Genomic DNA, 27,478 nt, shown 5'->3' with positions numbered 1-27,478 from the left:
GAGCAGTGTGAGAGACGGTGGGAGAGCGGCTGTTTACACGACCTCGCAAGATATTTCTGCCCGCGGTTTTCTGGAAAACTGGAGTCCGAACATCAGCTGATGATGGGCTGGATGGGAATATGACACCAGCCAAAATCCTGGCTCATTTGAGTTGTGGCTATTTGTCAAATCTAACATCCACCAACCACTCTATCCTGACTATAGTGTGTCTGACTGATATTGGGACAAACCAACTGCAAAAAAAAAAAAAAATCCATCCTGATTACAGGTCTTGCTTGATTTACAAATTCATATCTGCATTGACTGAGCAGGCAGGATTTGTGCTGCCCACAGCAAATCTCCAGTAATCAGTCAACTCATCTGACTTTTCCACATTTGAGATTGTCTTTCTAAAAAGGTGCTAAGAAGTCATTTTGCATAAACCCTGCTGCTTCCTGGCGGAGCCGGTTGCTGCTTGTCCCACCTCCACCTGGCTAAAGACACCAGCCGATATACATTTTCATGAGCTAATCTGAAGATAATAAATATGCATTTTGAACAGTCAAGGTGTTGTTATCCATATGACCTGCACAGTTACACACTTCCTGTTTTGTGCTGGAAAGCAATTCAGCAGATTTGGCATCAAATCCTCCTGCTAATGGTCTTCTTTATTTTAAGTAATTATACAAAAACCTCAAATTTCTTGTGGCAATGATTTATTGATGTTAAATGTTACATATGTTGCTGTTTTTAAATTTTATTAACTGCTGGCGTTGCATAGATGTAGATAATCGGTATGAACTGATACCCAAGTAGCAACAAGTAACCTGTTTTTTTTTTTTTAAATAGAGAGATAGTGGAGCATCCTGACATGACAAATAAATGACATTCTATCACAAAAGTGTAAATTGACTCATAATCAATAACAGATCATATTTTTTCTTGATTATGCAGGCCCAAATGGAAAGAACAAAACCATGAATAAGACAGCCGAGGGGCTGTGGCGTGAGTCTGGGTCGAACGACACCCTGACAGTTTCACTGCAGAGTCGATTCACAAAACTTTAATGAAACCTTGTGGAAATTCTCTAATGATCACTTATGTGAAATGAACCACTGTCACCCTTTTACTTTTACCCTAACAGATTCTTTCATGTAAATTTATTTGAACCTTGTTCCATAACAATGAAAAGATCAGTTATGCTTAAAAGTAAACATGCAAACCAAGGGTTAATATTTTTAATGTCTTTCCCATATAAAACTGGTCTTGCCTAGAGAAACAAGTCTAGACAAACTGCATCCCAATTTAACGAAGTACTAATAGTACTTCCAATGTAGTACACTGCTTTCTAGTGTACTTATGGTTTCATTTCAGGTTGGTTTCACATGACTGCCCCCTTGTGGCAGAAGCACCATAAATAAAAGCAAACCCTGAGACAGAAGGCAGTTGCTTTAAAACTGAGGGTCACAGGCTCTGGAAGTAAAAGTACTCTCCTTCTTCTTCCTCTTCTTCTTCTTCTCCTCCTCCTCTCATGAGGCAGTACAGTTGTAAATGTCAGGCAGTTTGCTGACGCCCCTCCTCAGAGCATCTTCCAGTGGGTTTCAGCGTCCTGTTCAGTAAAACTTCATCCGGATGCTGGCAGAGCTTGAACCTGGAGACTCTCAGTGAGCAGGCGGTCTCTTTAATCAACACACCGATCACCTGCCACATCAAAAGTCCATATTTATTACCAAATTGTCTGCAAAGCTGGCACTCGCCGGCCTACGACTTGGAGACTAACTTCCTCTCCCACTCGGCCTCCACCACCTTGTACAGCTCCATGGTGGCTTTGGCGTCCTCCACCGACGAGTGACCCCTCTTCCCCGTCTGAAAACACAAGGATGGAAACTAGTCATCGACATGGAGGCGTCAGCTTTAAATCATGACATCAGCTTAAGCATTTTTTTCTGCTAAAACATTAGTTCTCTTACATTTGCAAGTGTGTGTGTGTGGATGTTTTCATTCTAACTGGTTGAGTGTGTTTATCGGTCAAAACAGCTTTGGCAATAAAAATCTGCAAACTCTTTGGTCTCGACAGCACATGGATGTTGACCACCTGGACTGTGTGCTGGTGTCAGGGAGTGTGTATACTATCAGGATCACCTTTCCAAAATCATGCTGCCCCTATTTTATTCATATCAATTTTCATTTTTCACTGACCTCTGACTTTTGACCACATGACTTAGAAAAGTTCCAGTTCTGTCAAGAAGTAAAATTCCCTGACTTTTGCATGACTTTCCATGCCTGAAATGTTTAATTTTCTATCATTACAATTTTCTATATTTACATTGCCATGACCTGCTCTGTTTGTGTTTGTTTATGCACTGGAAAGTTTTGTTTTGGGACTGGTTTTGCTGTGCTACGGGAGTGAACGGAGACACACAAACACAGTGGTGTTGATTAGCAGCCCAGGGAGGCTCAGAGCGACTAATGAGGATATTTTGACACAGTGTGGACTCGTACAATGTGCAGGTCGCTACATAACCCAACACTCTAGCCAAACTCACTTCTGCCTTAACTAGAGAAGTCAATAAGCCATCTCAACTGCTGCCTGGATTTGCTTGTTGAGTGGATTTAATGGAAAGAGCACAGCAGAAGTCATATTTTGGATCATTAGCACTGGCTATCAAAAAGTGATGACTATCAGCACATTGCCAATTTTGCTATTTGTATTTTTAAAAAGCGGTTTTTGTCTGTGTTCCACTGGGCATGAGGAGTTTGCTTTCACCTCCCCCAGCGACTTCCTCTCGGGCTGGAGCTGTGCTAATGAGCAAAATCAGCCGCTGACTGTTTCGATTGGCTGAAAGAGAGAGACGCATTTTATCGGCCTAAAATTCACAGATTTAAAAAGGGCTTTGAATGATACTGAAAGTTTTTTTCTTTAAGTTTGAACAGTCTGAGTCGTGAAGCTACAATGGAAACTCCGATCTTCTTATCGCTCAGGGTCATCTGCACTGACGACATCAAGCGAAGTGAAGCCTCAACATTTGATTGGCTCAGTCATGAATCACACCTCTGCTGAACATGAGGCATGAAAACAGGTACTGTACTTCCCACACACTGCTCGACGTATTTTCACGTGCTCCCACCTGGATGTCTCGATTGAATATGGCCTTGGTGAGTCTCTTCAGTGAGGCGACCTCCCTCTCGCAGAAGCCGGCCTTGGCGTTGAGCAGCGGGATGCGGGACGTGTCTCTGGTCAGGGCGGCAGGGTGGCAGTAGCCCAGCACCTTGAAGTCGTTGTGCACGGCGTGGCCGATCACCACCTTCCCCATCAGCATCTTGAGTATCTGCCACCACATTAACACGAGCTCATGAAGGCTGCTTTAACACACTGACCACAGCTGAAGATACTAAAAAAAAATATTACTACACCTGCCAAAGTGAAAATTTAACTGAATATTATTATGTAGCAAAAGTGGGTTTGGGGTAGGGCTCCACCATTATGAGTTTTTGAATGCCAATATGAGCATTATGTTTGGACTCAAGTGGTCAAACGCCAATATGTGTAATAATAGTCAGCAGAAGAATGATTGCTATTGCTGTCGCGGTATGAAATAGACTTCAGGCCACTTTCCACTGAAACCAAAACCAATGAAATTCCTTTAGGGAGTTAGAAAATCTTAGACAAATTACAGTGGAATTTGTTGCAGCGTGTTTTGTCATTAACACAGAGTGAGCCACCACAACTGTTCAATGACCGGGAAATTCCTGGACACATTCAGAGGTTCAGTGAATAACTAATTTACACAAAAACCATTTAACTGAACGTTAAATGAACAAACTTCTGCAAAGAAAAAAAAAAATCAATGCAGGTTGAACAGACTGTTAGGAATCTGAATTGTATCGGCAGCGGACGAAATGACTGGCTGACACCCAATAATTAAAAAGAGGCCGGAGTTAGCAGGGCCATGTCTTTCTTACCCTGATGATGTCATTATTATTTTCTTTTCAAAGTTTTCCAAGTGTGTCACACTCGAGACAAAAGGAAAAACATTAGAGAGAGACAGCGGCATAAAGAAAAGAGAGACAAGAAATTAACTGCAGATCTGTAGAAACCGTCCACTTTTGGATTCTGTCAGCATTGCTGTTTGCAAACTTATTTTTTCTACAGAAGGCAGAGAAACAGTTCTGCGGCTTTGACATGCACGTCTGATCATTTTAAAACTGTGACACCAGATGACTTTTAAAGTTCCCGTGCTGCATGATTGACACAGGGGAAGTTTTTACAGGGAAGTTAGAAAAATAATTCCTGTCTAACCTGTTCAGACATGCACGGCCGTGCTTCCTGATTCATGTCCTGCACCTCATTTTGACACGACTTGTGACTTTTGGAGATGATGCTCAATCATGTTTTATGTTTCTGATCGGTGTGATTTAAATAATAATAAAAAAAAACAAAAACAAAAAACAACTCTAATCTCTCCCTCTGTTGCAGCAAATTGCTTTTCTTTATCATTCATGATTATTCCAGGGATACAAGGATATTTGTCACTAGGACCTCAAATCAATGTCACGATTAACCGAACCATTTACCTCAATCACAATTATGAACAATTTTTGGTTTTTTTGTTTTTTTGCCCTGATAGTTTACTGACAAGGTTTATACTGTAAATATGCTAAATGATTAAAGCTGCTTGCAGAGTGAAACTTTGCAGATCATTCTGAAGGTCAAAGCCTCACCGGCTGGTTCTCACCTCCTTCCTGGCGTCGGTGAACGGCGTGGCCTTGGCCAGGTCGCTCTGCCGGATGCCGCTCCAGCGAGTGCGGTAGTCGGTCACAGGCACGGAGGGCTTGATGAACTTGTCGTACACCACGTCTCCGTCGTAGGACACTATGCTGCAGCGTGCCAGCTGACTGATGCTGCCTTTGGGGCCCGTGCCCACCATCTCACAGTCAATAGCGAGGTACTTCGTTGGGTTTACGCATGTTGCTGAACCGCTGGGGAGGGTGGCAGTGGGTTTCTGGCTGCTTGTTACTGAGGCGGTGGCGGCTGACTTTATGTTTACAGTTTTGGTCGACCGTCCCGGGCTGCCGGTGTTGGTCACAGTGACAGTCAGGGAAGCAGAGCTGTTTATGGACGCAGAGGGTTTGGAGCCGCAGTTTGCAGCGACGGCTCTGTTTGGTCCGTGAGGTGAGGCAGCAGGAGGCAGCAGCTGCCTCATTCCGTTTCTCCATGGAGTCTGCTCCTGAGGCCCGTGCCCCTGTTTGAACTGTCCCTTCCTGCGGTTGCGTTTGTTCTGTTTGTCCTTAAGGTAGCCGCTTCGCTCCAAGAATTTCCTCCTTTGAAGAAACTTTTTGTGTTTATCGTTCCCGCTTCCTGAAGGAACATTTGCCGGCGGATCTTCATCCGAGGAACACAGGTTGATCGTCATGCCCGACATGGCTGTGGGCGTCCGACTGAGGCCACATGAAACGCTCAATCAAAGCACTATGCCACAAAAATGTCCCTGTGGATCTGCCTGATTGGACTGCCTCAATAAGTGAACACCGTCTTTAGCCCGACCTGAACAGGAGCAGCTGAAACAGTGTGACCTGCAAGTCAATCAACAAACAAATGTTAACACATCTTGTCTATAATGAGAAAGCAGGGCTGCACAATACAGACACAGATTCATACCTCTATATTTACACCATATACACTACTCACAAAAAGTTAGGGATATTCGGCTTTCGGGTGAAATTTCAGGATGAACCTAAAATGCATTATAACCTTTACAGGTGAACTTAATGTGACCTTCTGTAAACTTTTGAATGCACATGTCCAACTGTTCAATGTTTCAGTACTTTTTGCACAAGTTGCTGTTCTCTAACAAGGAGTTTAACGGCAAAATTCACATCAGGTGTTTGATGCTCCAGCTCATCGAGGTCGTATCATTAGGGCAGTGGTTCCCAACCCAGTCCTCAAGTACCCCCTGTCCTGGAGGTTTTTGTTTCAGCTCTACTCTTTCACACCTGATCCATGTAAGGGCTTCATACTGATTGGCTGAAACAGATCTACCTGAAGAGGGTGTGCATGAAGGTGCAAGGGCCTTAATTGGATCAGGTGTGAAAGAGTAGAGCTGAAACAAAAACCTCCAGGACAGGGGGTACTTGAGGACTGGGTTGGGAACCACTGCATTAGGGAACGGCTGCTGGAGACTGGGGTACCTCAGATGGAGTGGCCTGCACTTTCTCCAGACCTGAATCCCATAGAAAACCTATGGGATCAGCTGAGTCGCCGTGTAGAGGCTCGGAGCTCTGTACCCCAGAACCTCAATGTCCTGAGGGCCGCCCTTCAAGAAGAGTGGGATGCCATGCCTCAGCAGACAATAAGTCGACTTGTGAACAGCATGAGACGTCGTTGTCAAGCTGTAATTGATGCTCAAGGGCACATGACAAGTTATTGACACTGACATTTTTTGTTGTGGTATATCCACCACTGTTGTTGGCTTTTGTTTCAAGAAATTGTTTGAGATGAGGAAATCACCAGTGTATGCTTCTACTTAAATGCCCTACTTTCATGATATAATATCACTGTAGCGTGAACATTTTACATTTTCCATAAATGTCACCCAAAAGCCAAATATCCCTAACTTTTTGTGAGTAGTGTATCTCTATAGTGATACGATAAGACTGTGGGTTCACACTTATTTGTAATTATACGTGTTGCAACAGTGAAAATTAAGCATTCTTCTAAAAACAGCATAACACCACATGTACATAGAAAATGCAGTTACTTCACAAATATTACATTGTTCAGAACAAACTAAGCGATAATACTGCACATGTTCATTATCTAGATACTGTTCAGCCCCATTTACAACTGACATTAATTTAAGACCATTTAAACCTTAAAATGGTAAAGTTAACGTAGCATTTCTTACAATGTTAGGAAACAAGCCTAACTGTAAATTTGACCACGGGACCAGCGAGCCAAATACGCAGCTGGAATCTAATTCAAGCTGGTAAATTAAAACCAAAATCCTGTTCTCTTTATGTTATTAGCAAGCTACGTTAGCTCATTAGCTCGCTAACGCTCCCCATGCTAATGTGGCTAAACATTAGCATTTCCAAGCGGACGGACTCCACTTGACGTTTTTTATGGACATAATTGGCTCGACGTGGACACGATATTCATCATGAGCTCTCGCTGATAAAAAAAAAAAAATAACAGACTGAAATGTAAAACCTGACCTTCCTTAAGGAGCTCACCACGAGCACTCCGGCGTTTCCCTGCTCGCAATCTTTCAACTTCCGGCGCAAAAGTCGGAAGAGCAACAGACTAAAAACTGCCTTAAAGTTCATCCGGAAATTGCAAAACAATCACACGTCAAGCACCGCAAAGTGGTGTATATGTAAATATTACAGGAAAATGCGAATATATCTATGCTGTATTAGCTATTTAGGACGAAGGCCATCTATTTATCATGTGTATACTGTATATTTCTTCTAAATTTGCACATTGACCTACCTCTATGCACATTTTATACACCCATGCACACGGTTTTTTCTGTTTTTTTGATGCACATTGCTTTTTGCACACTGGGTTATTCTGTTGTACTCAGATCTTATTCTGTTGTACTTAGATCTTATTCTTTATTTCTATTTTTTTTTTTTATTTACTTAATCTGTAATCTGTGGATACTGCTGAAAAAAATGTGAATTTCCTGCGGGATGAATAAAGTATCTATCTATCTATCTATCTATCTATCTATCTATCTATCTATCTATCTATTTAAGTGCCAACATCTGATTGCAAAGTGTCTATTTATTAATTTGAACTTCGATTAAAGTAAAACACACTGCATTTTTTCACTATCCGCTGCCTTATTTAGGATGAAACACAATTCAACAGAGCTCTCTCAGTAACAAGCTCAATTTTTGTAATTTTACAGCAAAAGCACTTGAATGTGACTGAAAACATGCCGCATTTACGACATCGACCGTCGAAAGTACGAGCTTGCGAGAAGCACGTGAAGGCATCAAGATCCCACACGTGAAAGAGTGAGCTAGCTAGCAGGCAGATCCACCCGCCTGCGATCAACCTGGGATTAATATTTGATTGTATTTTATTAATTTATTTTTTTTAACCTGTGCTAGCCGTCCGACATATGATTATACATCTGCGTAGCTTTTCTGGACGCAAACTTTTTTTTTTTAATATTATCATTTTTAACATTATCGAGTTGTGTTTTTAGCATGTAGCATGTGGAGATGTTTGCACCCAGTCTCTCCGCCGAGCAGCAAAGACAGCTGGCCAACAAACTCACCACCTTCCTGTCTCAGTACACCAACTTATCCGACTCCTACATTATTGTACGTAAATCTCCACATTTTACAGATTCTTTACTCGCTTTTATTCCTCCCCAGCTGGTGCTACACGGCAGTGAGGGTGTGTGTTTGTTGTGTTACATGTCAAGCAGCTGCAGGCCAGGTGTGTGTTCATATTGCAGAAGCCACAGTAAACTTTTAATGCAGCTTAGCCGGAGAAAACTGGTTTATTTTTAGCTCGGGTGTCCAGACAGTTATTTTTGTGCCATGTGCCTGCAAGTTTCATTCCAACCAGAAAGTAAAGCTGCTGATGAGTTTTTCTTCCATGGCTGAAGGGTTAAGTGCAGGTAGAACTGGTGCACAGGTGTACTTTGAGAAAAGGACCATTGCACTAACTTCCTTTAAACTGATAAATGAAATGCCAAAATAAAGGTGACTTTTCTGCTGCCTGGCTTTTCAGATTGTGAATGGAAACAGCTCATCAGTCCATGTTGCTTCACCCTCTGATGCTTGCTTACTTTCTTACTTACTTACTTACTTACTTACTTACTTACTTACTTACTTACTTACTTATTAACTTAATGAAGTATTATTTTTTATCAATTTAATGTTTTTACTGTCAGTTGGTATTCAGTTTGATCCCAATTATTTATTATTATTAACTCAGCTATTTATTGGAATTTTCTATAGTGTTTTTCTTTTAACAATTTACTATCTATTGATTTCTTTATTTATACTGTAAATTTGCACATTGCCCTCATCTATGCACATTGTATACATCGATGCACACTGGTTATATTGATTTTTTGCACATTGTTTTTTTGCACATTGGTACTTAGATCTTTAGATCTCCAGGGTCATCTTTTATTCTTTATTTTTGATTTACTTATTCTTTATTTTTGATTGACTTAATCTTGTACTCTGTGGATACTGCTGAAAACTGTGAATTTCCTTCGGGATGAATAAAGTATCTATCTTTTCATTTTAACACTTTACTATTGACTGATTCCTTACCTGCTGTTGAGAGTTTTATTGACTGATTGATCTTATTTCTTTTATCTTCACCGTGTGTGTGTGTGTGTGTGTGTGTGTGTGTGTGTGTGTATTCTGTCTGGACATGGCTCAGTGAGGTTATTCATGCTGCATCGTCTTGCACTTTTAGGATTGTGACTGATCGATATGTTTCTCCGCCTGCAGGAGTTCTTCACTGAAGATCTGTGGGCGACGTTACCCATCAGCTGGCAGGTGGCGCTGCGCGACCTGTCCTATCCACAAGTAGCAGACCTCCTGCTGGATGGAGCAAAGAGGGACCGGAGGTACGGGAGTTTTTCTGTGCAGACGTTGTAAAACAAAAAGCATCACAAATAAAGCAGACACAAGACAAGACGGCCATAACAAAACCTACAGGGGAGGATGAAACAGTAAATAAATGATCATTATATGAAAGCCAGACTATAACAGTGAATTTCCTGAAGTGATTGTAGAGATGACACAGACAGTCTGAGGTCTGTATGACATTGGGAAAAGGACATAAGCTTATCTCATGATACAATTAGACACAGTGTGAACTTCACAATTTGATACAACTGTGATACAGTGTAATAAATAAAAGTTCAATGACAACAAAGTGTGACTGTAGAGAGTTATGATTTGGACTGAATTCTGTATTTTTAGCAGCTCCCAGTGGCAGCGTACCTACAGCTCCGTCATTAGTCGGGTTTCCATCCAAATATATTGCAAATTTTAACAGAATTTTCAGAAATTTGGCAAAAAAAAAATGTGAATTTATGCATGTTTCCATCCACTTCTGTTATGCAAATATTTGGAGTTGGTTCATCAAGGTGAGCAATAGGTGGCACTAATTCTCCAGCCGGGTGACATTATACCACTGCAGAAGAAGAGGGCACGTCAGTCAAAAATCAAAAGTTTGTTGTTTACTGTCCAGTACAGCATTAATATTGTTTTCTTTAATTAGTTCAAGAAAAGTTAAAGTCTGTTCTTTGGTCCAAACAAACCAGCTGTTGTTGTCACATGATTATAAACAACACCCTTTATTTGCTAAACCTATTTCCATGGCACTTATTCACATTTTCCTGTTATCGATGCACCAACTTTTCCACCCCCCGCAAGCTAAAAACTTTTTTTGCGATATTTGGGAATTTTTTTTTCTCGAATTTTCAGTGTTGCCATTCAGGTTTTTAATGCGCAAATTGAAACTGCGAATAAAAAGAGGTGGATGGAAACGCACCTAGTGACTGGGTGTGGCCAGAAGTGCGACACGCCTGAAAGTTTCAACCTCTAGGGGGCAGCGCAGCAAACGTTTTCTGCTGGTGTTGATCCGCTCTTTAAAATCAGCTCCAGCATTAAGACCGACTTGGTCCTGGTAATCTGTCGGTGTTCACGGTGAAGCTTGACTGTGGAAATGGTGTCGTTGCAGATATCCGTCTGTGTGGCCTCTCTCCCTCCTGGCTTTCCGCTCCACAGCTCACGGCCTGGCGTTCCCCAGGTGCGAGCGGGGCGGCGGCAGCGGGGCGGGCGCGCTGAAGCCTGAGGAGTTCCTGGAGAACGCGAGCCAGAGCTCCCTGCTGGGTCACATATTCAGGAAACACGTCAAGCCCAAGAAACAGCACGAGATCCGGAAGCTGGGCCTGGTACGGGATTCATGTCCCGTCGCTGCATTTACATTTGTGTGGTGGACCCATTCGTAATAAAGTGCTGAAACGATGTTAGTTAATTGACAGAGAATGACTCAATTATAATTTTGATTCTTTTTGTCATTTATCAAGAAGGAATACCAAATTTTCTAGTTACTTCAAAAAAGAAGGGCTTTCTTTTCTGTATTTCACATCATTATAGAGTGTAAAATTGGCTGCTGACACCTAATTTTAACATATCGCTTTGGGCTCTTGTAACATTTGTTTTCACATTTAATAGGCAAAACGATTAGTTGCAGGCCTTGTAGATAAAGTTAATTTGCCTTTTTTTTTTATTCCTAGTTGGTAAAACAACTGTGTGACCAGACTGACTGCAGGAAAGTGGTGGATGTTGGTTCTGGACAGGTAACGTATCCGCTTCACGGTATTGAGGCTGGAATGATCTCTGCCTCCTAGTTTTTGTCATATTTTGTCATATTTTTGCCATCCCCTGCCATGCCTTTATGTTGCATCTGTCCTGTATGGATTCAGCTCCCAGTCGTATCTTGTTCCAGTAATTCAGCGAGCCCACTGTAACAAAACAAGAGGGATTTCTGCGGTGACTAAATCTGCACACGTCTGCTCTGAACAGGGTCACCTGACGCGTTTCCTGTCGTTCGGGCTGGGACTGTCTGTGACGGGAATCGAAGCTGATCACACGCTGGCCACGATGGCGTCCAGGTTTGATGCACAGTTGCTGTGGGCCTTGGAGAAGGAAAGGCAGAAAAAGGTCGGTGCTTTGATGAGCATGTTATACATATTTCATCCTTAAAAGCTTGGTAAAAGTCTGTAGGAATTTAGAAACCAAGCATATTGATCTCTGATGAAGATTGAAAATGAAAATGTGACTTAAAGCTGCACTGTGTGGTTTCTGACCACTAGATGGTGTTGAGACCTCAAACTCTGGGGTCACAGCAGTGTGCCTGCACAAAACTGAAAGTTAAGATGGAAAAATGTGTTTTTGGGGTGGAAATGAGGGACACATTTCACTCTCATGCCCTGAGAGTGAAGAGAGAAAAGAGAAAAGAGGTGAAAGCAGGTCCTGAAATTACTTAATTCAGGTTTAAGTAAAACTAGAGAAGTATTATTATAATGTGGTAAAGTGCCTGGTTCCTTTCAGTGTTAAATTATTGATGCGTTAACCTGTAATAAGTATTTTTATGGTGCAGCTCTAACTGCTCCATATCCTGCTAGTTAGTTTACTCTCTAACAGTGTAGTACATTTGATAATTTCCATTGAAAAGCTTCTTCTGCAAAGTAACCAGTAACTCCAGCTGTCAGTTAAATGCACTGCAGTAAAAAGTAGATATTCCTCAGAAATACAGTGCAGGAAAAGTAGAAAGTCACTTACACAAGGCCTTTAAGACAAAATATAATGGATCTGTTTTGTTTTGGTTGTTTTTTTCTCCAGAATAGCTCATCTCAGCTGCCAGTACCTGGATCTTCTCCTCGCCATGTGGCCAGTTGGGTAAACCCCAAGGCATCATGGGAGGCCTTCATCGAGCAGCTCAGTTCTGCTGAATGTGTGAGCGAAGGTCACCCGACTCCATCTGGACCCAGTAAGAAGAGACTGCGGGGCTCTGGGCAGCCGGGACGAGCACAGGAGACCGGGCCAGCTCTCGGTCCTGCAGACTCCAGCGCCCCCTGTGCAGTAAATCCCTCACAGGATGTTGAAATGGCACCACAGCAGCGGCTTAGCGAGAATGAGGAGTCGTCCCCGAACACTTGTTGTGTCCAGCCTCTCAGTCAGGAGGGTCGTCGCCCCGCGGAGGACAGCCCACAAGCCTATCAAGACTTTGTCCTGACTGGTCTCCACGCCTGTGGTGACCTAAGCGCCACCCTCCTCCGCCACTTCGTGAACTGCCCGCATGTACGCGGCATCACCTCTGTGGCGTGCTGCTACATGAAAATCAGCACCAAAGAAAACCCAACGCCTCCGGGGCTGGTGGAGCCCTCCCCCTCCGTTCCACCAGCACCAGATCACGAAACGTCACCCTCGCAGTTCGGCTACCCGATGAGCTCCTGGGTACGGGGCTTACCCGGACACCAGCTGTCTTACAAGGCGCGAGAGGGGGCGTGTCACGCCATAGAGGACTATGTGCGGAGGCTGAGGGAGGAGAGCGCCTTGCTAAGGACACACTGTTACCGGGCGATGCTGGAGACGATCATCAGGAGCGCGAGGCCGGAGCTGCGCAGGGCGGGAATCCAGACCATAAAGAAAGCCCACATGCTGCCTTTCACAGAGTGAGTGTCGAGCTTTCAGGCATGTGCAGGGTTTCAGCACCGGACCGGGAAATCTGGAAACGTGTGGAGGATGTGGATAGAGCTGGAATGCTGCCGAGTGTTTGGTGTGCAAAACTGTGTACACTGTAGACAAAAGCTCTTTGGATAAAGAGTTCTCAAGCATCTCCTTAAGAAAGTAAAGAAAAGTAAAATGAAAAACTCTATTTAAAATATGTTTAGCCTTACAGAATAAAGGTTTTTGCTATATTTTTGGAGTGCTTTAGGATCCCCTCGTTAAAGGAGGTGTCTGGAGAATGTATCTGGTTATTCCAAGGTGTGGAAAAGAGCGAGAATTGGACCAAAAGCCTGGAAACGCAACGCAAGGTTCTTAAAAATCAGGAAAATCCTAGCAAGGTTACAAATGCTGAAAATTTGTTTGCCAGGCCTGTAAAAATTTTCAAAAGTTGCAAAATATAATTACATATTTGGAAATAGTTTCAAATAATGATACTGTTTATTTTATCATATTTAGCTGCAGATAAAAAAATGTTCATATTGAGCCAATGAGGAGTAAGCATTTTATCTATTGCGTAATGAATGTCTGATGATAGTTACCATTATTTTAATCGTTTTAATCATCTTTTATTCAGTGGACAGTAAAATTCTGACTTACTGCAACTTTGAAAGCTTTTGATCATTGAGGAAAAAAGACTCATTTAATTTTGCTGTAATGCTTCCTCTAACCAACTGTAAGTGACATTAGTGAAATTCAGCTGTCATTCATTTTGCTGGACCCTAGAAACGAAGGATTCCACTCTTATTTTCTTTTACTGAGAATAAAAATGTTTTGCATCGACCCGGTCAGAGAGCCCAGACGTCAGACATCAGCAAACTGCTAACGTACCTTTCTCTCTCGATATCCTCGTTCCCCTCAGGTACGCCCGTCTGGGTCTGGCCCGGGTCAGCCTGCCCGCCGCCTTGGCCCTGGACCTGGACCCGGAGCAGGTGGAGGCCCTGTTGGAGCAGCAGGGCCGGGTGGTGGTCTTCTTCAGCCTGGCTCTGCTGCTGGCGCCGGTGGTGGAGACGCTGGTGCTGCTGGACCGGATCATCTACCTGCAGGAGCAAGGTGAGGCGACACACACAAAAGATGCACCAGGCTTTGGCAACTGTGTTGTACTGACAGGATACTCACCTTTTTATCACCATTTAATATCTTATGATTATTTTTTTTTATTGTTGATTACTCTATTAATCTTTGTTTTGATTACTTGATTATTTTGTCTGTAAAGTGTCAGAAATAATGACAAATGCCAAATACAAGTTACCTGAGCTTCAGTTCTCATCACAATTTACCCAAATGAGGTTTGTTGCATTTGAGCAGCTGCCAAAAAAAACATTATTTCATGTCATGTTCAAATTACATGAAAAAAAAAAAAAAAAAAAGAACTGTGAAACTGCAGCCAGCAAATGTTCTGTATTTTTACTTGACAAATGAAACAATTAATCAGTTAGCAAAACTGCAATTTTACGCTGGTTGATGAATTGTTTCAGACAGGGCAAATTTAAAAAAAAAATTGGCATTACTGGAATTCCATGGCAAACAAAAGTAATGTCAGCAGTCGACAGTCCCAGAGATGGTTTGGCGAGGTGCTTACAGGTAACTGGAACAGCTTTGCAGGAGCTTCTGCTCGGAGGTTTTGATGTTGGTTGTGACTCTGTCTTTGTCAGTGCTGTACGCGGCTCCTGGATTCAGTTCGGCAGCCAGTTAAGACTGACTGGGATCCAGTTTGAAACATGGCGGACTGCTTGATGCTAAGTGAATGTTTCAGCTGTTTGATTCAAAGAGCTGTAGTGCAGTTTCCGCAGCTAGACTGCAGCTCTGTCTGGTCTAGTCCTTTGTTTGTAATTCCTCCAACTCACGGGACATCCACACACACACACATACACACGCCACATATATTAGAGTGAGGTTTAAATGACTTGTCAGATCGCAGGACACATTTTGTTAACACCCTGAACCCCAAACCCGCCGGCGGGATAGAAAGACATGTATTTTTTTAAAAATCGCCAAAATTCAATCGTTTATCATAGCTGGAAGCTTTAAAAACCTATTTTTTCGTCGGAATTTGAATGTCCCTGAATGCAACATGTCCGACTTCGGTTTAGCGGTAGAAAAAAGGACGAAACTAAGCCTAAAAAAGTGATTTTTCATTCGAATCATTTTATTATACATGCTTCATTCAACAATTCGCCAAAAAATAGTTATTTACTCAATCCAGATAATTCAAAAAACAGAAAATTCTGCGGTCTTCAGCAGATCTGAGACATCTTGATTGATACAGGTGAGCCCAACAGTTGCGTGACAAAAATTCACTGAATTTCAGTGTGTAGGCAACAGTAGTAACATGGAAGGGCGCAAGGCAGTAAAAACACCTAAGTTTATACAGGTTGGAAAAATGTTAATATTTCAGGAAATAAATCATGTGAAGCCCTACTTTTTTTTTTTCCTGGATCAGTGACACTTGTGGGCACCTGAAAAAATGTTCTGTACATTTATTCCAATGTTTCTCGATTTTTGTAAAATAAATTATCATAAAAAATCAGTTTGCCTTTTTTATTTTTTTAAATTATTTATGGCACTATAACTCTTTCATACTGTGTGAAAGGCATTTTTGAATGGCTTCAGGTGATAATCACAGCTGTGCTGTTTCCATTGAGGTGCAGCACTTGTAATTGCAGTGAAAAACAAGCCCACAGTGAGCCAAAATGTGAGGGGAGCAGAAAACGCCCAAAAACTGCTTGGGGTTCAGAGGGTTAAGGTACTGAATGTTGTGTCATATTGAAGTAGTGTCAGAATAGCTGAAATGCCATCCATCCATTATCATTGATTATCTCACAAATAAAAATCTGTTCGGGTCAATCTGTGTCCGTTGCTAGGCAGAATTCGTAAGTAAGGAGCAAGGCATTCTTCATCACTCCTTCATCACTGGCTCGAAGTCAAATGGAGGAAGGAAGTTCTGTTTGTTCAGTCTGAACATTACGCAATGCGAAGCTCATTTACGGGGAATTTTCCAAAACGCAGGGCTGTCAGTCTGAAAATGTCGCAGGTTTTCTAATAAGGTGATTTTTTTTTTTTTTTTCATATTTTCACTTGACAGCAGCTTTAAACAACTTTCTTTTTCTAATTCCCCTGCTAGATAAAACAGCTGTGCCCACGGCGAATTAATGTGACCTTTTTTGTCCGTCAGGGTCTAAAAATTCCTGTGACTTTCACTGTTTTCAGCATCTAGCAAAAAAGAAGGGAACGGGTGAGAGTTATAGATATGAGAGTTGGTTGCCTGCCAAGATTGGTGGTAGGGTAGAGCAAGGGTATGCTTACACCTACAGGTTTTTTTTTTCACCTTGCTGCATACGAAATATTTGGTTTGTTAATGTTCGCGCTGCTCAGCTGCAAGTCAACCAGGGCTTGTGTGGTTTTTTCTGCGGTGTTTTGGTAACATAATGTACTTTTTACTGACTTTTTATTGACCTTGCATTTTTTGGGATATGTTCCTGTAATTGGTTCATATCATGTTCTCGCTCTACGGTGCAGTTTCCTTGTCAGAGGATTCGCACCGGCCACCTGCATTTGAGCGGCATCGTTCTCACAAGGCCAAACAAACCAAACTAACCAAACGAAATCACTCCAAAGGTGTTTTCCAGGTGTGTTTTGTGGATGTGGAACCAGTTCAGCTGTAACTGGTGTGTCCTCTCCCTGCAGGTGTGGACAGTAAACTGGTTCCTCTCTTCGACCCGAACTTCTCTCCCCGTAACTTTGTGCTGGTGGCGCTGAAGCCGCACGTGGACAGAGGAGGAACATGAAGATGAGGCCGGCGATGAAATCACAAGTTTCATTTCAGACCCGGTCGATTTTATATGGAAGTTACCACTTTTGGCGGGGGTGAAAGGTCATGAAAGGTCACACTTTTAGTCTTAATGTCGATACTGCTTCTATTCTCATTATAGACTATATATTTTAAAGTTATTGAATAATGGACATCATTAAAAGATTTTAATTTTTTTACCTAAAAAGAGTAAATGGCACCCTGCAGTGAAAGCCTCAGATCCCCGTCCATTCATTTTTACCCAGTTCCAGTTGTATTTATTTATTCTGGGCAGCAGATGGTGCTGTTGCAGACTTTATTTTTTTGTACTTGTTTGTGGTTTTCTCTTGTTTTTTTTTTGTTTTTTTTGTTTTTTTTGTTTTTTTAGTGGACTTGTCTTGTTCCCTACACTTGCCTTGTGAAGCACTTTGCACATGTTTTGAAGCGCTTTTTTTTTAGCAGTAACAAGCCCAGTCACTGCATCTCCGAGTCAAAGCAATAAACAACGAGTGCTTTAAATTGAATCCTCACCCTGTCTCGTTTGTCACAACACAAATGAACTGCTGGATGAGGTTTAGGTAAATGTGTAGATTCCTGGTCATTTGCAGCAGACTGTACAGACTGTGCAATAAAGAGGAATAAAAGGGAGCATCAGGTGGTCTCCATGTCTGTGTCTGTCTCGCTCACACAGGTTTACCACGGGCGCACCACCATCCAAAAGTCTGGATTACTGATTATTAATTAGGTGTTTCTCTGTCTCTTTTTGACCATTTTAAACCAAAATGAACCTCAGAAATGTCAATTTACTACGTCCTGTAGCTGTAAGATATTTTTTTTGCTTCGGTAAAAGCAGTTTTCATTTGCACTTAATATAAAGGGAGTGTTTTCTGCTCTTGTACCAAATGAACACTTTGGCATGATTAGTTAAATATGAGGTGACAGAGTGTTGTTAGTACAGTGGAGTAATGGCTGCTGGAGATGTGGCTTTGCAATCATATTTAAAAATGGAATAAAAACAAAACAAAATAATTATTTCAAACAGGAATAGGCATGTCTTAGCTGTATTTTTTTATCTGTTTAATACTCTGCAATTAAACAAAACAAAACAAAAAAATATGAGTGATTCTAGACTTGAGAAGCAGTCAGTAATGTTCATTTTTTTCATTTCAGGCAGAAATAATTGATTGTGTGGCAGATCACACCAAAGTGTGTTTAACAGATGTGTTTGATGAATTTAACCTGTGTCTTGGCGGATCATTTGTGACACCCAATAATCAGCTGATCAATTGACAAATCAGTCATTTTGAATAAATTAAAAAAATGTGCAAATCAGAAAAAATGGATAAAAAAAATGCATTAATTAATATGATCATGTATGAAGGAATGAAAATATATATTATGGCACAAAACTGAATTAACTGATAAAAACAAAATATTTTATAAGATGTTTTATAATTGTGTTTTTGTGTTCTTGGTTTGCCAATTGCGTTCTCCATTTTTATATTTGTGAGTGGTTATTTTGCTTTTTTTTCATTTTTCTTGTTGACTATAGGTAGATCACTGTTGAATGAGGAAATGCACAGGACAGGACACAGCTGATCAAAGCCAATCACAATCTTTATTAATCACAGTAGGTCAATGGCAGTTATTGATCACTGCATAATATAATGTATAATGTGCCAACTGGAACTTTAATAACTGTGGCTGATGTCGCAGGCGTCCAAGTCAGCACTTTATTTGTAGCCGCAGGTGGAGATTTTAGGTGTGTTACCGCAGGTGGAGATTTGAGGTGTGTATCCGTCAAAATACCCGCAGCTGGCCACGGTCAGCCGGGTGACGAGACCAACAAACTCCTCAAAATTCACTTTGCCGTCCATGTTCTTGTCCAGGTCACACATGATCTCATCCACCATCCTGGGGTCCCGGCTGGCCTGGAGACAGAAGAACCGAACTTTCACAAACAAGCACCACTTTTCAAAGCACATGAGGGAGAGCGACCATTTTTATTTTACTTTGTTTTGTCTCTTTTGCTAAGCTGATCTGGCCTTTTGACTTCCTTTAGTGCCAAATGATCATAATATACATTTACAGATGAGTACTGATCTGATCCATTACATTACTGTCACTGAACAGTGCAGGCTTTGATTTTAGTTTGGGATGGCTGGACTTAAAAAAAGAAAAAATCATTCAATCTTTTTTCCCTAACCATTTGACAAAAAGTCATGTGGATGATGGCATACCAGGGCCATGAAACAGAGAAAAAATATATATAGCGAGCCAGGGGAGGGATAGTAATATTTGGAGAAAAAATCTCAGAATTTTTGAGATTAAAGTTGGAAAACTAGTTTTTCCTCTCCTGTGGGATTCAGTCAGAAGGAAATCCTGCTGATTTGAGCCCAGAATGACAATCTTCTCATCAGCATCTGGACTTTGAAGAGACGTTGCTGTGACTTGGGCCGATTCAGAGGAAAACGATATTTATAATACGGGTACAATATACAGTATTGCCACCCAAAATAACGCGATACTTCTCTGTATTGATTTTTTTCCTCCCACCCCTAATGCACGGCTTCCTGCGTGGAGCTGAGAGCAGCGGGTCGGACAGGAAGTACCTCGAGGTAGTGGCACAGCTCTCCACGCAGCAGGCCCTTCAGCTCCGAGCGGCTCAGGCTGAACTTGTCGCCGTCTCTGGTGGCGTAGTAGTTGAAGACGTCCATCAGGTTGTCCATGGCGTTTTCCAGCTTACTCATCTTTGGCTCTGTGATGCTGACTGCCTGGGAGGGACGAGGCCAAGGGAAGTATCAGTTCTAATTAACTAATGAACCTTGCCTCAAATTCAGTCTGTAATATATATATATATATATATATATATATATATATATATATATATATATATATATATATATATTTTTTTTTTTTTTTTTTTTTTTTTTTTTTTTTTTTGCCAGTAAATGATGGCAGTATCTTGAAGCAGGTCAGAGGAGTCAGAGCACTGAAGACAAAGACATTATAGAGTCAATTCAAGATTATTATTCAAGAACAATAATCTAGAAGATTATTATTCAAGAACAATAATCTAGAAGATTATTTCCAGGGTCTTTACATTTTATTTCAAATAAAACGTAAAGACCCAACACTAAATTTCATGACTTGTCAGATGGATCTTGTTTGCATCCAAGTTATCAGCCATGCTTTCTCTCTGCCCTGTTTATGCTCTGGTTATTCTTAATTTGGTAGAAAAAATACAGATATCACACCTTATTTTTTTTTATTAGTTTACAAAATATTGCTAGATTGGATTATTAAGATTCAGACACCATAAAACCCTGACTATACAGTTCAGATTTACTGTTTTTAAATATGTGTTTTTGTTGCCATCTGTTGGAAAAATAATATTACTACATGCTCTTGAGCCGCAAAGGCATAAACCAGCTGGATTAAATATTGTGTGTTACAGTTATTTACAGGTACCTGCACAGGTAAACACAACAGGGCAGCTTAAAGCCATTGGATTGCAAAAAAAGTTTAAATCTACAATTGCTACAGTTAATGTGAAAGTTCTATTTTATTAAGTAACTGTAAACATAAAATACTTTTCCCCATCTATTGTAAAGCTACATGAGGTGTATTTTTCCCCTTTTCTTGATTCTCCATAATGCCCTTCATGTGTCAGAAGCAGCTTTTAAGAATGCTTAAAGGTAAGACTGTCTAACCAAACCCCTAACTGAATTATCAGAGTCTTATTTAAATACCCAATTTTAGATATTTAAAAAGTTTGGAAATTTTGGCCAGAGGGCTGGGAGAAAAGCAGAAACCGTGGAAGTTGGAGCAGAGACTCTCCCTCAATTAGATTATTGATCCCCAGGGACTTCTACAAAAATAGCCCAGTAAAACTGGCTGTTTGGATCTGGGTTATGCAATTAGTTAGTTTATAGTCTATTCATCGGTCATGTGCTTAAAGTGAGAACACTGAGAACAAAAGTTTGGTTCCCTTTGTACATCACACATACATGCACGATAATGGTTAAATAAAGGTTAAATAAAGGCTATAATAATAATCAGGTCACATTTTGCATTTTTGATTCAGCTCCACAGCAATGTACATGAACTGTATCCCAAATTATCAAAGGATTGTTTTCTCATGAGTTTGCAGTCATATTTCTGCATCAAGGCCCACACCATTCATGTCGCTGGCTCCACAAAGGGTTAACTCTGTGTAATAAGGGTTAAACTCACTGTTGGCTTCTCTGAGTGTCCACAGCAACAGAGAGCCTGGCGCACAACACCGGCAGGCATGTGGCTGCACAAGTGACTATATATAGTATTTAAAATGAAATGTGTCAGTAATATGAAAATTTAATGGAAAATGTGTAAGAAGCCAGTCCAGCCGGTTAAATCAAGACACCACAGCAGTGGGAACTGCAGTGACGCTAGCCTAGTTTTTGCAAAACTCCCACCTACTTTTTGCAATATTTTATCCTGCAGTTGACTCAAATGTGTCAGGGCTTAGCTCGCAAACACCAAATAGTTTTATTTCTCATCCTGCCTGTACATAATCTGATGAAAATGTACATTCTGAAGACATTTCATCTGCAATGTGTCCCTTACAGTTGGGACTTTGCACTTGAAAATATCACCTACCCATGATCAATGAGACCTTTTCCATTTAAAACATCAGTAATTTCCTACTGGCTCAGAGCCATTTCTTGTCAAGGATACAATTCTCAAGGTCTAAGCCTCAAATTAAATTACTTACCTCTGCAAAGCTGAAGGTCACAAAACGATGAAGATGACTTTCACGTTCAACTCAGCGCTTTTAAGGAGTTGTCTGCCGAGATAAAAATCAGGCCCCTTCCCTCTGATGAAGATTAATCAGCTTGGGTGTGGCTCCGGCTGTGACCTCTCGACAGGTAACAAGGGCATTTGAGGTTTTCGTTTTGAGTTCCTGACATTTTCAAAAATCTTTTGCCAAACCGGAAAATGTCAATCAGACTTAGGCGCTAAATGAGGTGAACAATGAGGTGGTTGGTGCAACTGTTTGGCCACAAAACACTAGAATTACACTGCACAAGCTAATTTGGAGAAAAAAAATAGATTCTAAATCTAGTTACTAGTGACCAAAACCAAGTGCAGGGGTGTATCTGGGCAACATTGGTGAAACTATGACATTTACATTAGAGTTAAAGGGATGCTTTTCTCTGTTTCAGTCCTACTTTGTTACTGAAACTGCAAGCCAACTTTTTTTATTTTTTGACATATATATATATAAATATCTTGCCTATAGCGCTAATTTAAATCTGAATATTTCTCCCATGGATAGGAAAAGGCGATAAATGCCTTCAAATGTACTACTACTACAACTTCCACTACTAATACTTCTATTACCAATAATAATAATAATGGTATCAACATTGTATTTCAAAGCAAAACAAAAAGTGTAATGATATAAAGTCAACATTAAATAGATACAGAAATAGTGAGAACTTAAAATGTAAATGTTAATGAAAGTCGGTTCATTTGGAGCCGAGGACGCTGCAGCTCTGTTTGGGTTTTCACCAGGAAACCGTCCCGTTATCCACATGGAAATTGGATCCGTGCCTCTTCAAAGTGAATCCTTGAGCAGGACGGGAAGGAACATCGCCAGGGAATCACACTTTTGATGAAGCCAGTGGGCCCGTTCTGGTGTGAGGGGAATCATTTGTATGACAACGTGCTATTTAAAATCTTTTTGCTTTCCGTCTGCAGTCACAGGTGTACACTCATTCTCAGGCTGTGCTGTTGAGCGTCCCAAGGGCACCAGGGAGCCATGGCACGACAAGCCAAACCATTTGATTAGAGATCGTGTGTTGTTTTAGGCTGCATTTTTCAGCCCGGTCAGATAGAGCATGCCATTTGTCACTTTCGTTTGAATGACTGGCATGCAGTTAGTGCTGCAAGTCCAACTTTTAACCTCGATTAACCCGGGAAGGATTTGCTTACAATGGATTGCTTTCATTTTCTTGGCAGTGTGCTGCTTTGCAAGGTATGCATATTCAAACACGGGAGCTGCCACCATCTGCTGCTGTAAGCTACTGGAGGTTAAAGGTGAAATGTGCAACTTTTTATTTTAAGATTAAAAAAAATAATAACTAAAGAGGATACATTATACATCATCAGTCTGAGTCTGTGTGTAAACCTGTGTGTTAATATCTAAACCTCCCTGTTTGTATCATTGAATTTTCAGTCAGACTGACGATGTTCACAATTTCAACTGGGCAACAGATGACAGAGCTACCAGATCAGAACTGCAACACATTTTAGCAACAAGGGATTAAAAAACTCATCATTTTATTACGAAATTCATCTTTCACTGGTGTAAAATTTTAGAAAGATCAAAGACACACGGAAACTGCAGTTCCTCTCTTTACTCGAAAAAAAATGAACCGTGTCTTTTCAAGTCAGTGTGAGCTCTGTTTTACATAGCCTTAGATCACTAACAAGCACAGCTCTCTACCGCTGGTGGCATGGTGCACGCTCGGGATGCAAGTAGTGGAGAATGGGATTTGTACATTTTAGCCTGAGGTTGATGCTAGAAGAAATGTCATGTGGTCACCGAAGTTGGCAAGGTTCATCCTCCGGGTAGCATGAATGTGCTTTCCAAATTTAATGGCAATCCAGCCAACAGATTGTAAGATACCAAATCTGAGGAAAGGTTATCGGGTTACCACAATCGAGAAGAATCCACATTTGCGGAGTGTGAATGCACTCACCAAATATCGGTGGATATGCATATCCACCGATTACAATTTGTGATATCTTGTTTGCAAAGCTGACATTTTGGTCTGAGCGTGGCACAAGACGAAAAGTCATGTGGTCACCAAAATTTACAGGGTTCACTGTCATCTGAGGAGGATATTCCACACCAAATTTTGTTGTAATTCCCCCAGCAGATTATGAGATATTGTGTACAGGCTAAAATTTGGCCTGGTGGTGGCACTAAAGGGAAGGGTCATGAGTTCACCAAAACTGACTGAGGTTCATCCTCTGAGGAGCATGAATGTGCTCACCAGATTTCATTTCAACCCACCCAACAGATTTCGAAATATGTTGCCTTAAAGTAAAATGTTGAATGGATGGACAGACAGGTGGATGGACCAAAGGACTGACGTTGATATACCTGCTAGTGGGGTTAAAGGTTGAGACAATCAGTCACCTTCACCCATCAAGTAACTTCATTTCACTGCTGTGAATTTTTGTTGTGCAAACCTCTGGAGAGGCTCGTCATGGTCTGAGACTGGCTGCACCAGAGCAGTGCAGAAGTATCATATACTATATACTGACCCTTAATACCCAGCATTAGTCTGTATTATTACTGTATTATTACTTACTAAGTTTAACTTATTGTACTGTCACCCATCAGTACTCAATGAAGTGACTAATTGACAAATGTCACATACTTTGAGTTACTAAATAGATTGTTGCACTGTATTCTCAACCCAGTGTTAGCCATGATAATGTAAGTAATGATCCACACATACCAGTACTAGACTAGAGATAATCCACCACCTGTGGCCCAGAGCAGATAAACACATGGCATTCTCGTTTGACCGGTCTCTTGTCCTCATCTTGTGGCATCGCTCACAGGCCTTTGTTGCTCATCAGGTTGTTGATTGTTGCCAATCTCAATGTGCCATCATGATCAGAACAGCGACAGGGAGCCATGGTGTGAGAAGCCAAACCTTGTAAATAGGAATTCTGTTTAGATATTGTCTCTCACGTATGACTTTTTCACTTCTGCACAAATGACTGCATGGCATGTAGTTAGCTCCCCCCGTCTAACTTTTAACCTTGATTAACCCAGGAAGGCGCTGCTTTAATTTGATTCATCTTTTTCAGCAATGCGCTGAACTGCTTTGCATTAAGGGTATGCATATTCAGCTGCTCATCACAGTCACCATCTGCTGCTGCTGGTGTCTTAAAGTTACAGTCGCCGGTATGCAGCTTTATGTGAGGTTACAGCACATTTCAACCACCAAAAACTCTCATTCTCAAGCCAAAAAGCAAATACCAAAGTAGTGGAGCCAGAAAAATAAACCATTTACCCACATATCGATACAAGCACTGTTTTAGCTAGCATTGGCTAGATTGCTACAGAAGGAGATCAATCACTTGCACTATGTACCTTCAGTGCTTCAATGCATTTGAGACGCATTACAGTGTCAGATGTGAACGGACATAGTCTGCAAAGTGTGAGCAGGGCCTTTGTGAAGCTGCAGCCAGCGTTTTCTTCTGTGGTAGTGTGTTGTATCAAATTGCCAATCCTGGTTTCATTCTTTTAAAATGGCAGGGAATAATATCCATAAGAGTGCTGAGGGTTGGTTTTTTTGGCTTTAAGAATCAATACCAGTAAAATCCCAACAACAATCCAGTCCTTTAAGGTAATACAGAACATACTGGCCATTAGTGTAATGTATTACGTCAGCGCTCTGCAGGTTTGCTTTGCAGATACTTGATGGCACTATTGATTCCTGCACATAAAGCCGGTCCTGTGCTGCCCTGTTTCCATGACCCCTGACTTTCTAAACGACCTGTTTGCCATCTATCTCCAACCAACACGCCATATCACTGCCTTGCATTTTACGGCCTCTGCAGCTGATGCAGTATCATTGCACCAGGGCTTGTTCCAGCATTGATGACAGTCAGACAAATGGTTGTTACATAATTGAACACGCCTCAAGACTTTGTAAGGACCAGTATTGAGTTTCTCCAGACTGCATTGTGCCAGATACCTTTTGAGGATTGTGTTCAACTTCAATGCTTCTTCGCCCTACTTGTGCTAATTGAGACATTGGATCTAAGGCGGCTGCTGTCCGTCCCTGTGTTCCCGTCACACGTCTCTGCTGGAATTTAAGTCAAGCTTTGCATTTTATTAGCCTGCTTGGACATGCCGCAATCAGTCTCACCAGAATGCCCTCTTTGATTTCTTTTGTCTAAAATGTCAACCATACTCACTGTCGCTTTTGATTAGTACTGGTTTGCAAACTGTATCTGTTTCTCTGCAAAGATCTGTCTTAAACACTGTCACATTTTTTTTAATCTAAAAAGGACTAACACTCCCATCATTTTGAGAACCTAAATGGTATCTTTCATTCTAGGCCTTCAGTTGGCAGTCTCGTCATCCAGAGCAATGTAAAGACGCGTGCAACAATAGAAAAAGCATCCATTTTTTACACCAACAAAATTGAAAATAAGGAGTGAAAACCAGGGCAAAAGTGCTGTTACAGTATTCCTTTGATTGTAGATGGCCAGATGCATGTATGAGCCTTATGCAAGAATAATACTTTAGCTACAGCATGTACAGAGACCCAGCAACAGAGATTACTTTGGAGATGGTAAATTATTAAAGACGACGTGAGATACTTCAAAGACTTTTGAGGTTGTGATGGATGATGGTAAAGGACTCTGCTGAAAAAGATTCCTCTTGCTGCACCAAGAGAACCCCCCTGCTGGGTGTTTATACATATTTTCATATGGTTTGGAGGTGTTTTTATTATTATTATTATTATTATTTGCTCTTAAAATGACCTAGTGAAAATCCTGAAATAAGGACTGATGCTTTGTGACAGCTGGATGAATTTCAAATGTGAAGCTTCTGAAGTTATCAAAGACGTAAAGTCCATAAACACTGAAAAAAAAAATGGCAGAGGTAAACAAAGATTATATTTCTTCCATAAAGTCCTATGCTTCAAGGGCCTACAGACAACGATAATTTAAATATAAATCAGAAAATGCTGGTTTTGGAGCTGCAGTATCAGTGGATTATTTTTCCTCCAGCATTTATGCAATTTAGAGGCAGCTCATTCTTAGAAGCAGCAAGATCAAATAATATTCACTTCACTGCAGCACTGAGTGTGCTTGACAGAAAAGGTCAGGGCCAGGACAGTGTTTAAACACCTGAAGTACTAATATGAGGCCAATAATTCAAGGGCAAATTCATTCAAATAGTATGTAAACACTGTGGTAATTCAAGTGCAGCATGGCCCAGAGAGCTGGCCTGCAATGCATTGCCTCAAAAAATGGCTGTTTTATCTGCTAGTCAAAGTGCCTTTATATCCTCCTTTTGAAATTTATTGCCATAATATGTTTGGTGAATGACATCTTAGAGCCTGCAGCTCCAGGACTGACATCACTTAATGTTCCTGCCCGATGCACATCGCTCTGCACAGCTGGCTTTTTCAACTCCGTACAAAACAAAGTGCCGAGCTGCTGGGTGAATGAATGACGTCAGCGTCAGGAGGCTTACATGCTGTAGCCACAGGAGCCACTGGGTGGCGGTCAGAGGTTTATTGATGTGTCTGGTGGATACAACTTGTTACACATGATTCAAAGTCCCATATTATTAAGGTCTGATTTTACTTTAAATTTGAGTTTTTCTTGACTAAATCTGAA

The 27,478-nt window shown here is 41.2% G+C and overlaps 3 protein-coding genes across 4 annotated transcripts; 1 reads left to right on the top strand and 2 right to left on the bottom strand.

Moving 5' to 3' along the window:
- Positions 1-791: 791 nt before the first annotated feature.
- Positions 792-7,280, bottom strand: isg20l2 (interferon stimulated exonuclease gene 20-like 2). Its single transcript, XM_030073267.1, has 4 exons — positions 7,195-7,280; positions 4,716-5,553; positions 3,108-3,308; positions 792-1,845 (listed from the first exon to the last, which is right to left on the bottom strand). The coding sequence occupies exons 2-4, from the start codon at positions 5,400-5,402 to the stop codon at positions 1,741-1,743; spliced, it is 993 nt and encodes a 330-aa protein (XP_029929127.1). The 5' UTR covers positions 5,403-5,553; positions 7,195-7,280; the 3' UTR covers positions 792-1,740.
- A 693-nt stretch (positions 7,281-7,973) lies between these two features.
- On the top strand, positions 7,974-18,419 carry mettl25b (methyltransferase like 25B). 2 transcript variants are annotated; one of them, XM_030071542.1, is made up of 9 exons: positions 7,974-8,004; positions 8,199-8,316; positions 9,469-9,587; positions 10,709-10,922; positions 11,268-11,330; positions 11,557-11,694; positions 12,376-13,208; positions 14,123-14,313; positions 16,948-18,419. In XM_030071542.1, exons 2-9 carry the CDS (start codon positions 8,215-8,217, stop codon positions 17,046-17,048), a joined length of 1,761 nt encoding a protein of 586 aa, XP_029927402.1. In that variant the 5' UTR covers positions 7,974-8,004; positions 8,199-8,214; the 3' UTR covers positions 17,049-18,419. The 2 variants fall into 2 exon arrangements, with proteins under 2 accessions (XP_029927402.1, XP_029927401.1); XM_030071541.1 differs by having other exon boundaries at positions 7,986-8,064.
- Positions 18,420-18,661: 242 nt separating this feature from the next.
- On the bottom strand, positions 18,662-21,872 carry s100a1 (S100 calcium binding protein A1). The gene is made up of 3 exons (XM_030072519.1): positions 21,807-21,872; positions 19,663-19,824; positions 18,662-18,981 (listed from the first exon to the last, which is right to left on the bottom strand). Exons 2-3 carry the CDS (start codon positions 19,798-19,800, stop codon positions 18,784-18,786), a joined length of 336 nt encoding a protein of 111 aa, XP_029928379.1. The 5' UTR covers positions 19,801-19,824; positions 21,807-21,872; the 3' UTR covers positions 18,662-18,783.
- Positions 21,873-27,478: the final 5,606 nt, after the last annotated feature.

The sequence above is a fragment of the Myripristis murdjan genome, chromosome 16 (assembly GCF_902150065.1).
Source record: "Myripristis murdjan chromosome 16, fMyrMur1.1, whole genome shotgun sequence".
NCBI classification, from domain to species: domain Eukaryota; kingdom Metazoa; phylum Chordata; class Actinopteri; order Holocentriformes; family Holocentridae; genus Myripristis; species Myripristis murdjan.
Note: the sequence above shows the minus strand (reverse complement) of the source record. Positions and strands in the feature narration are given on the sequence as shown.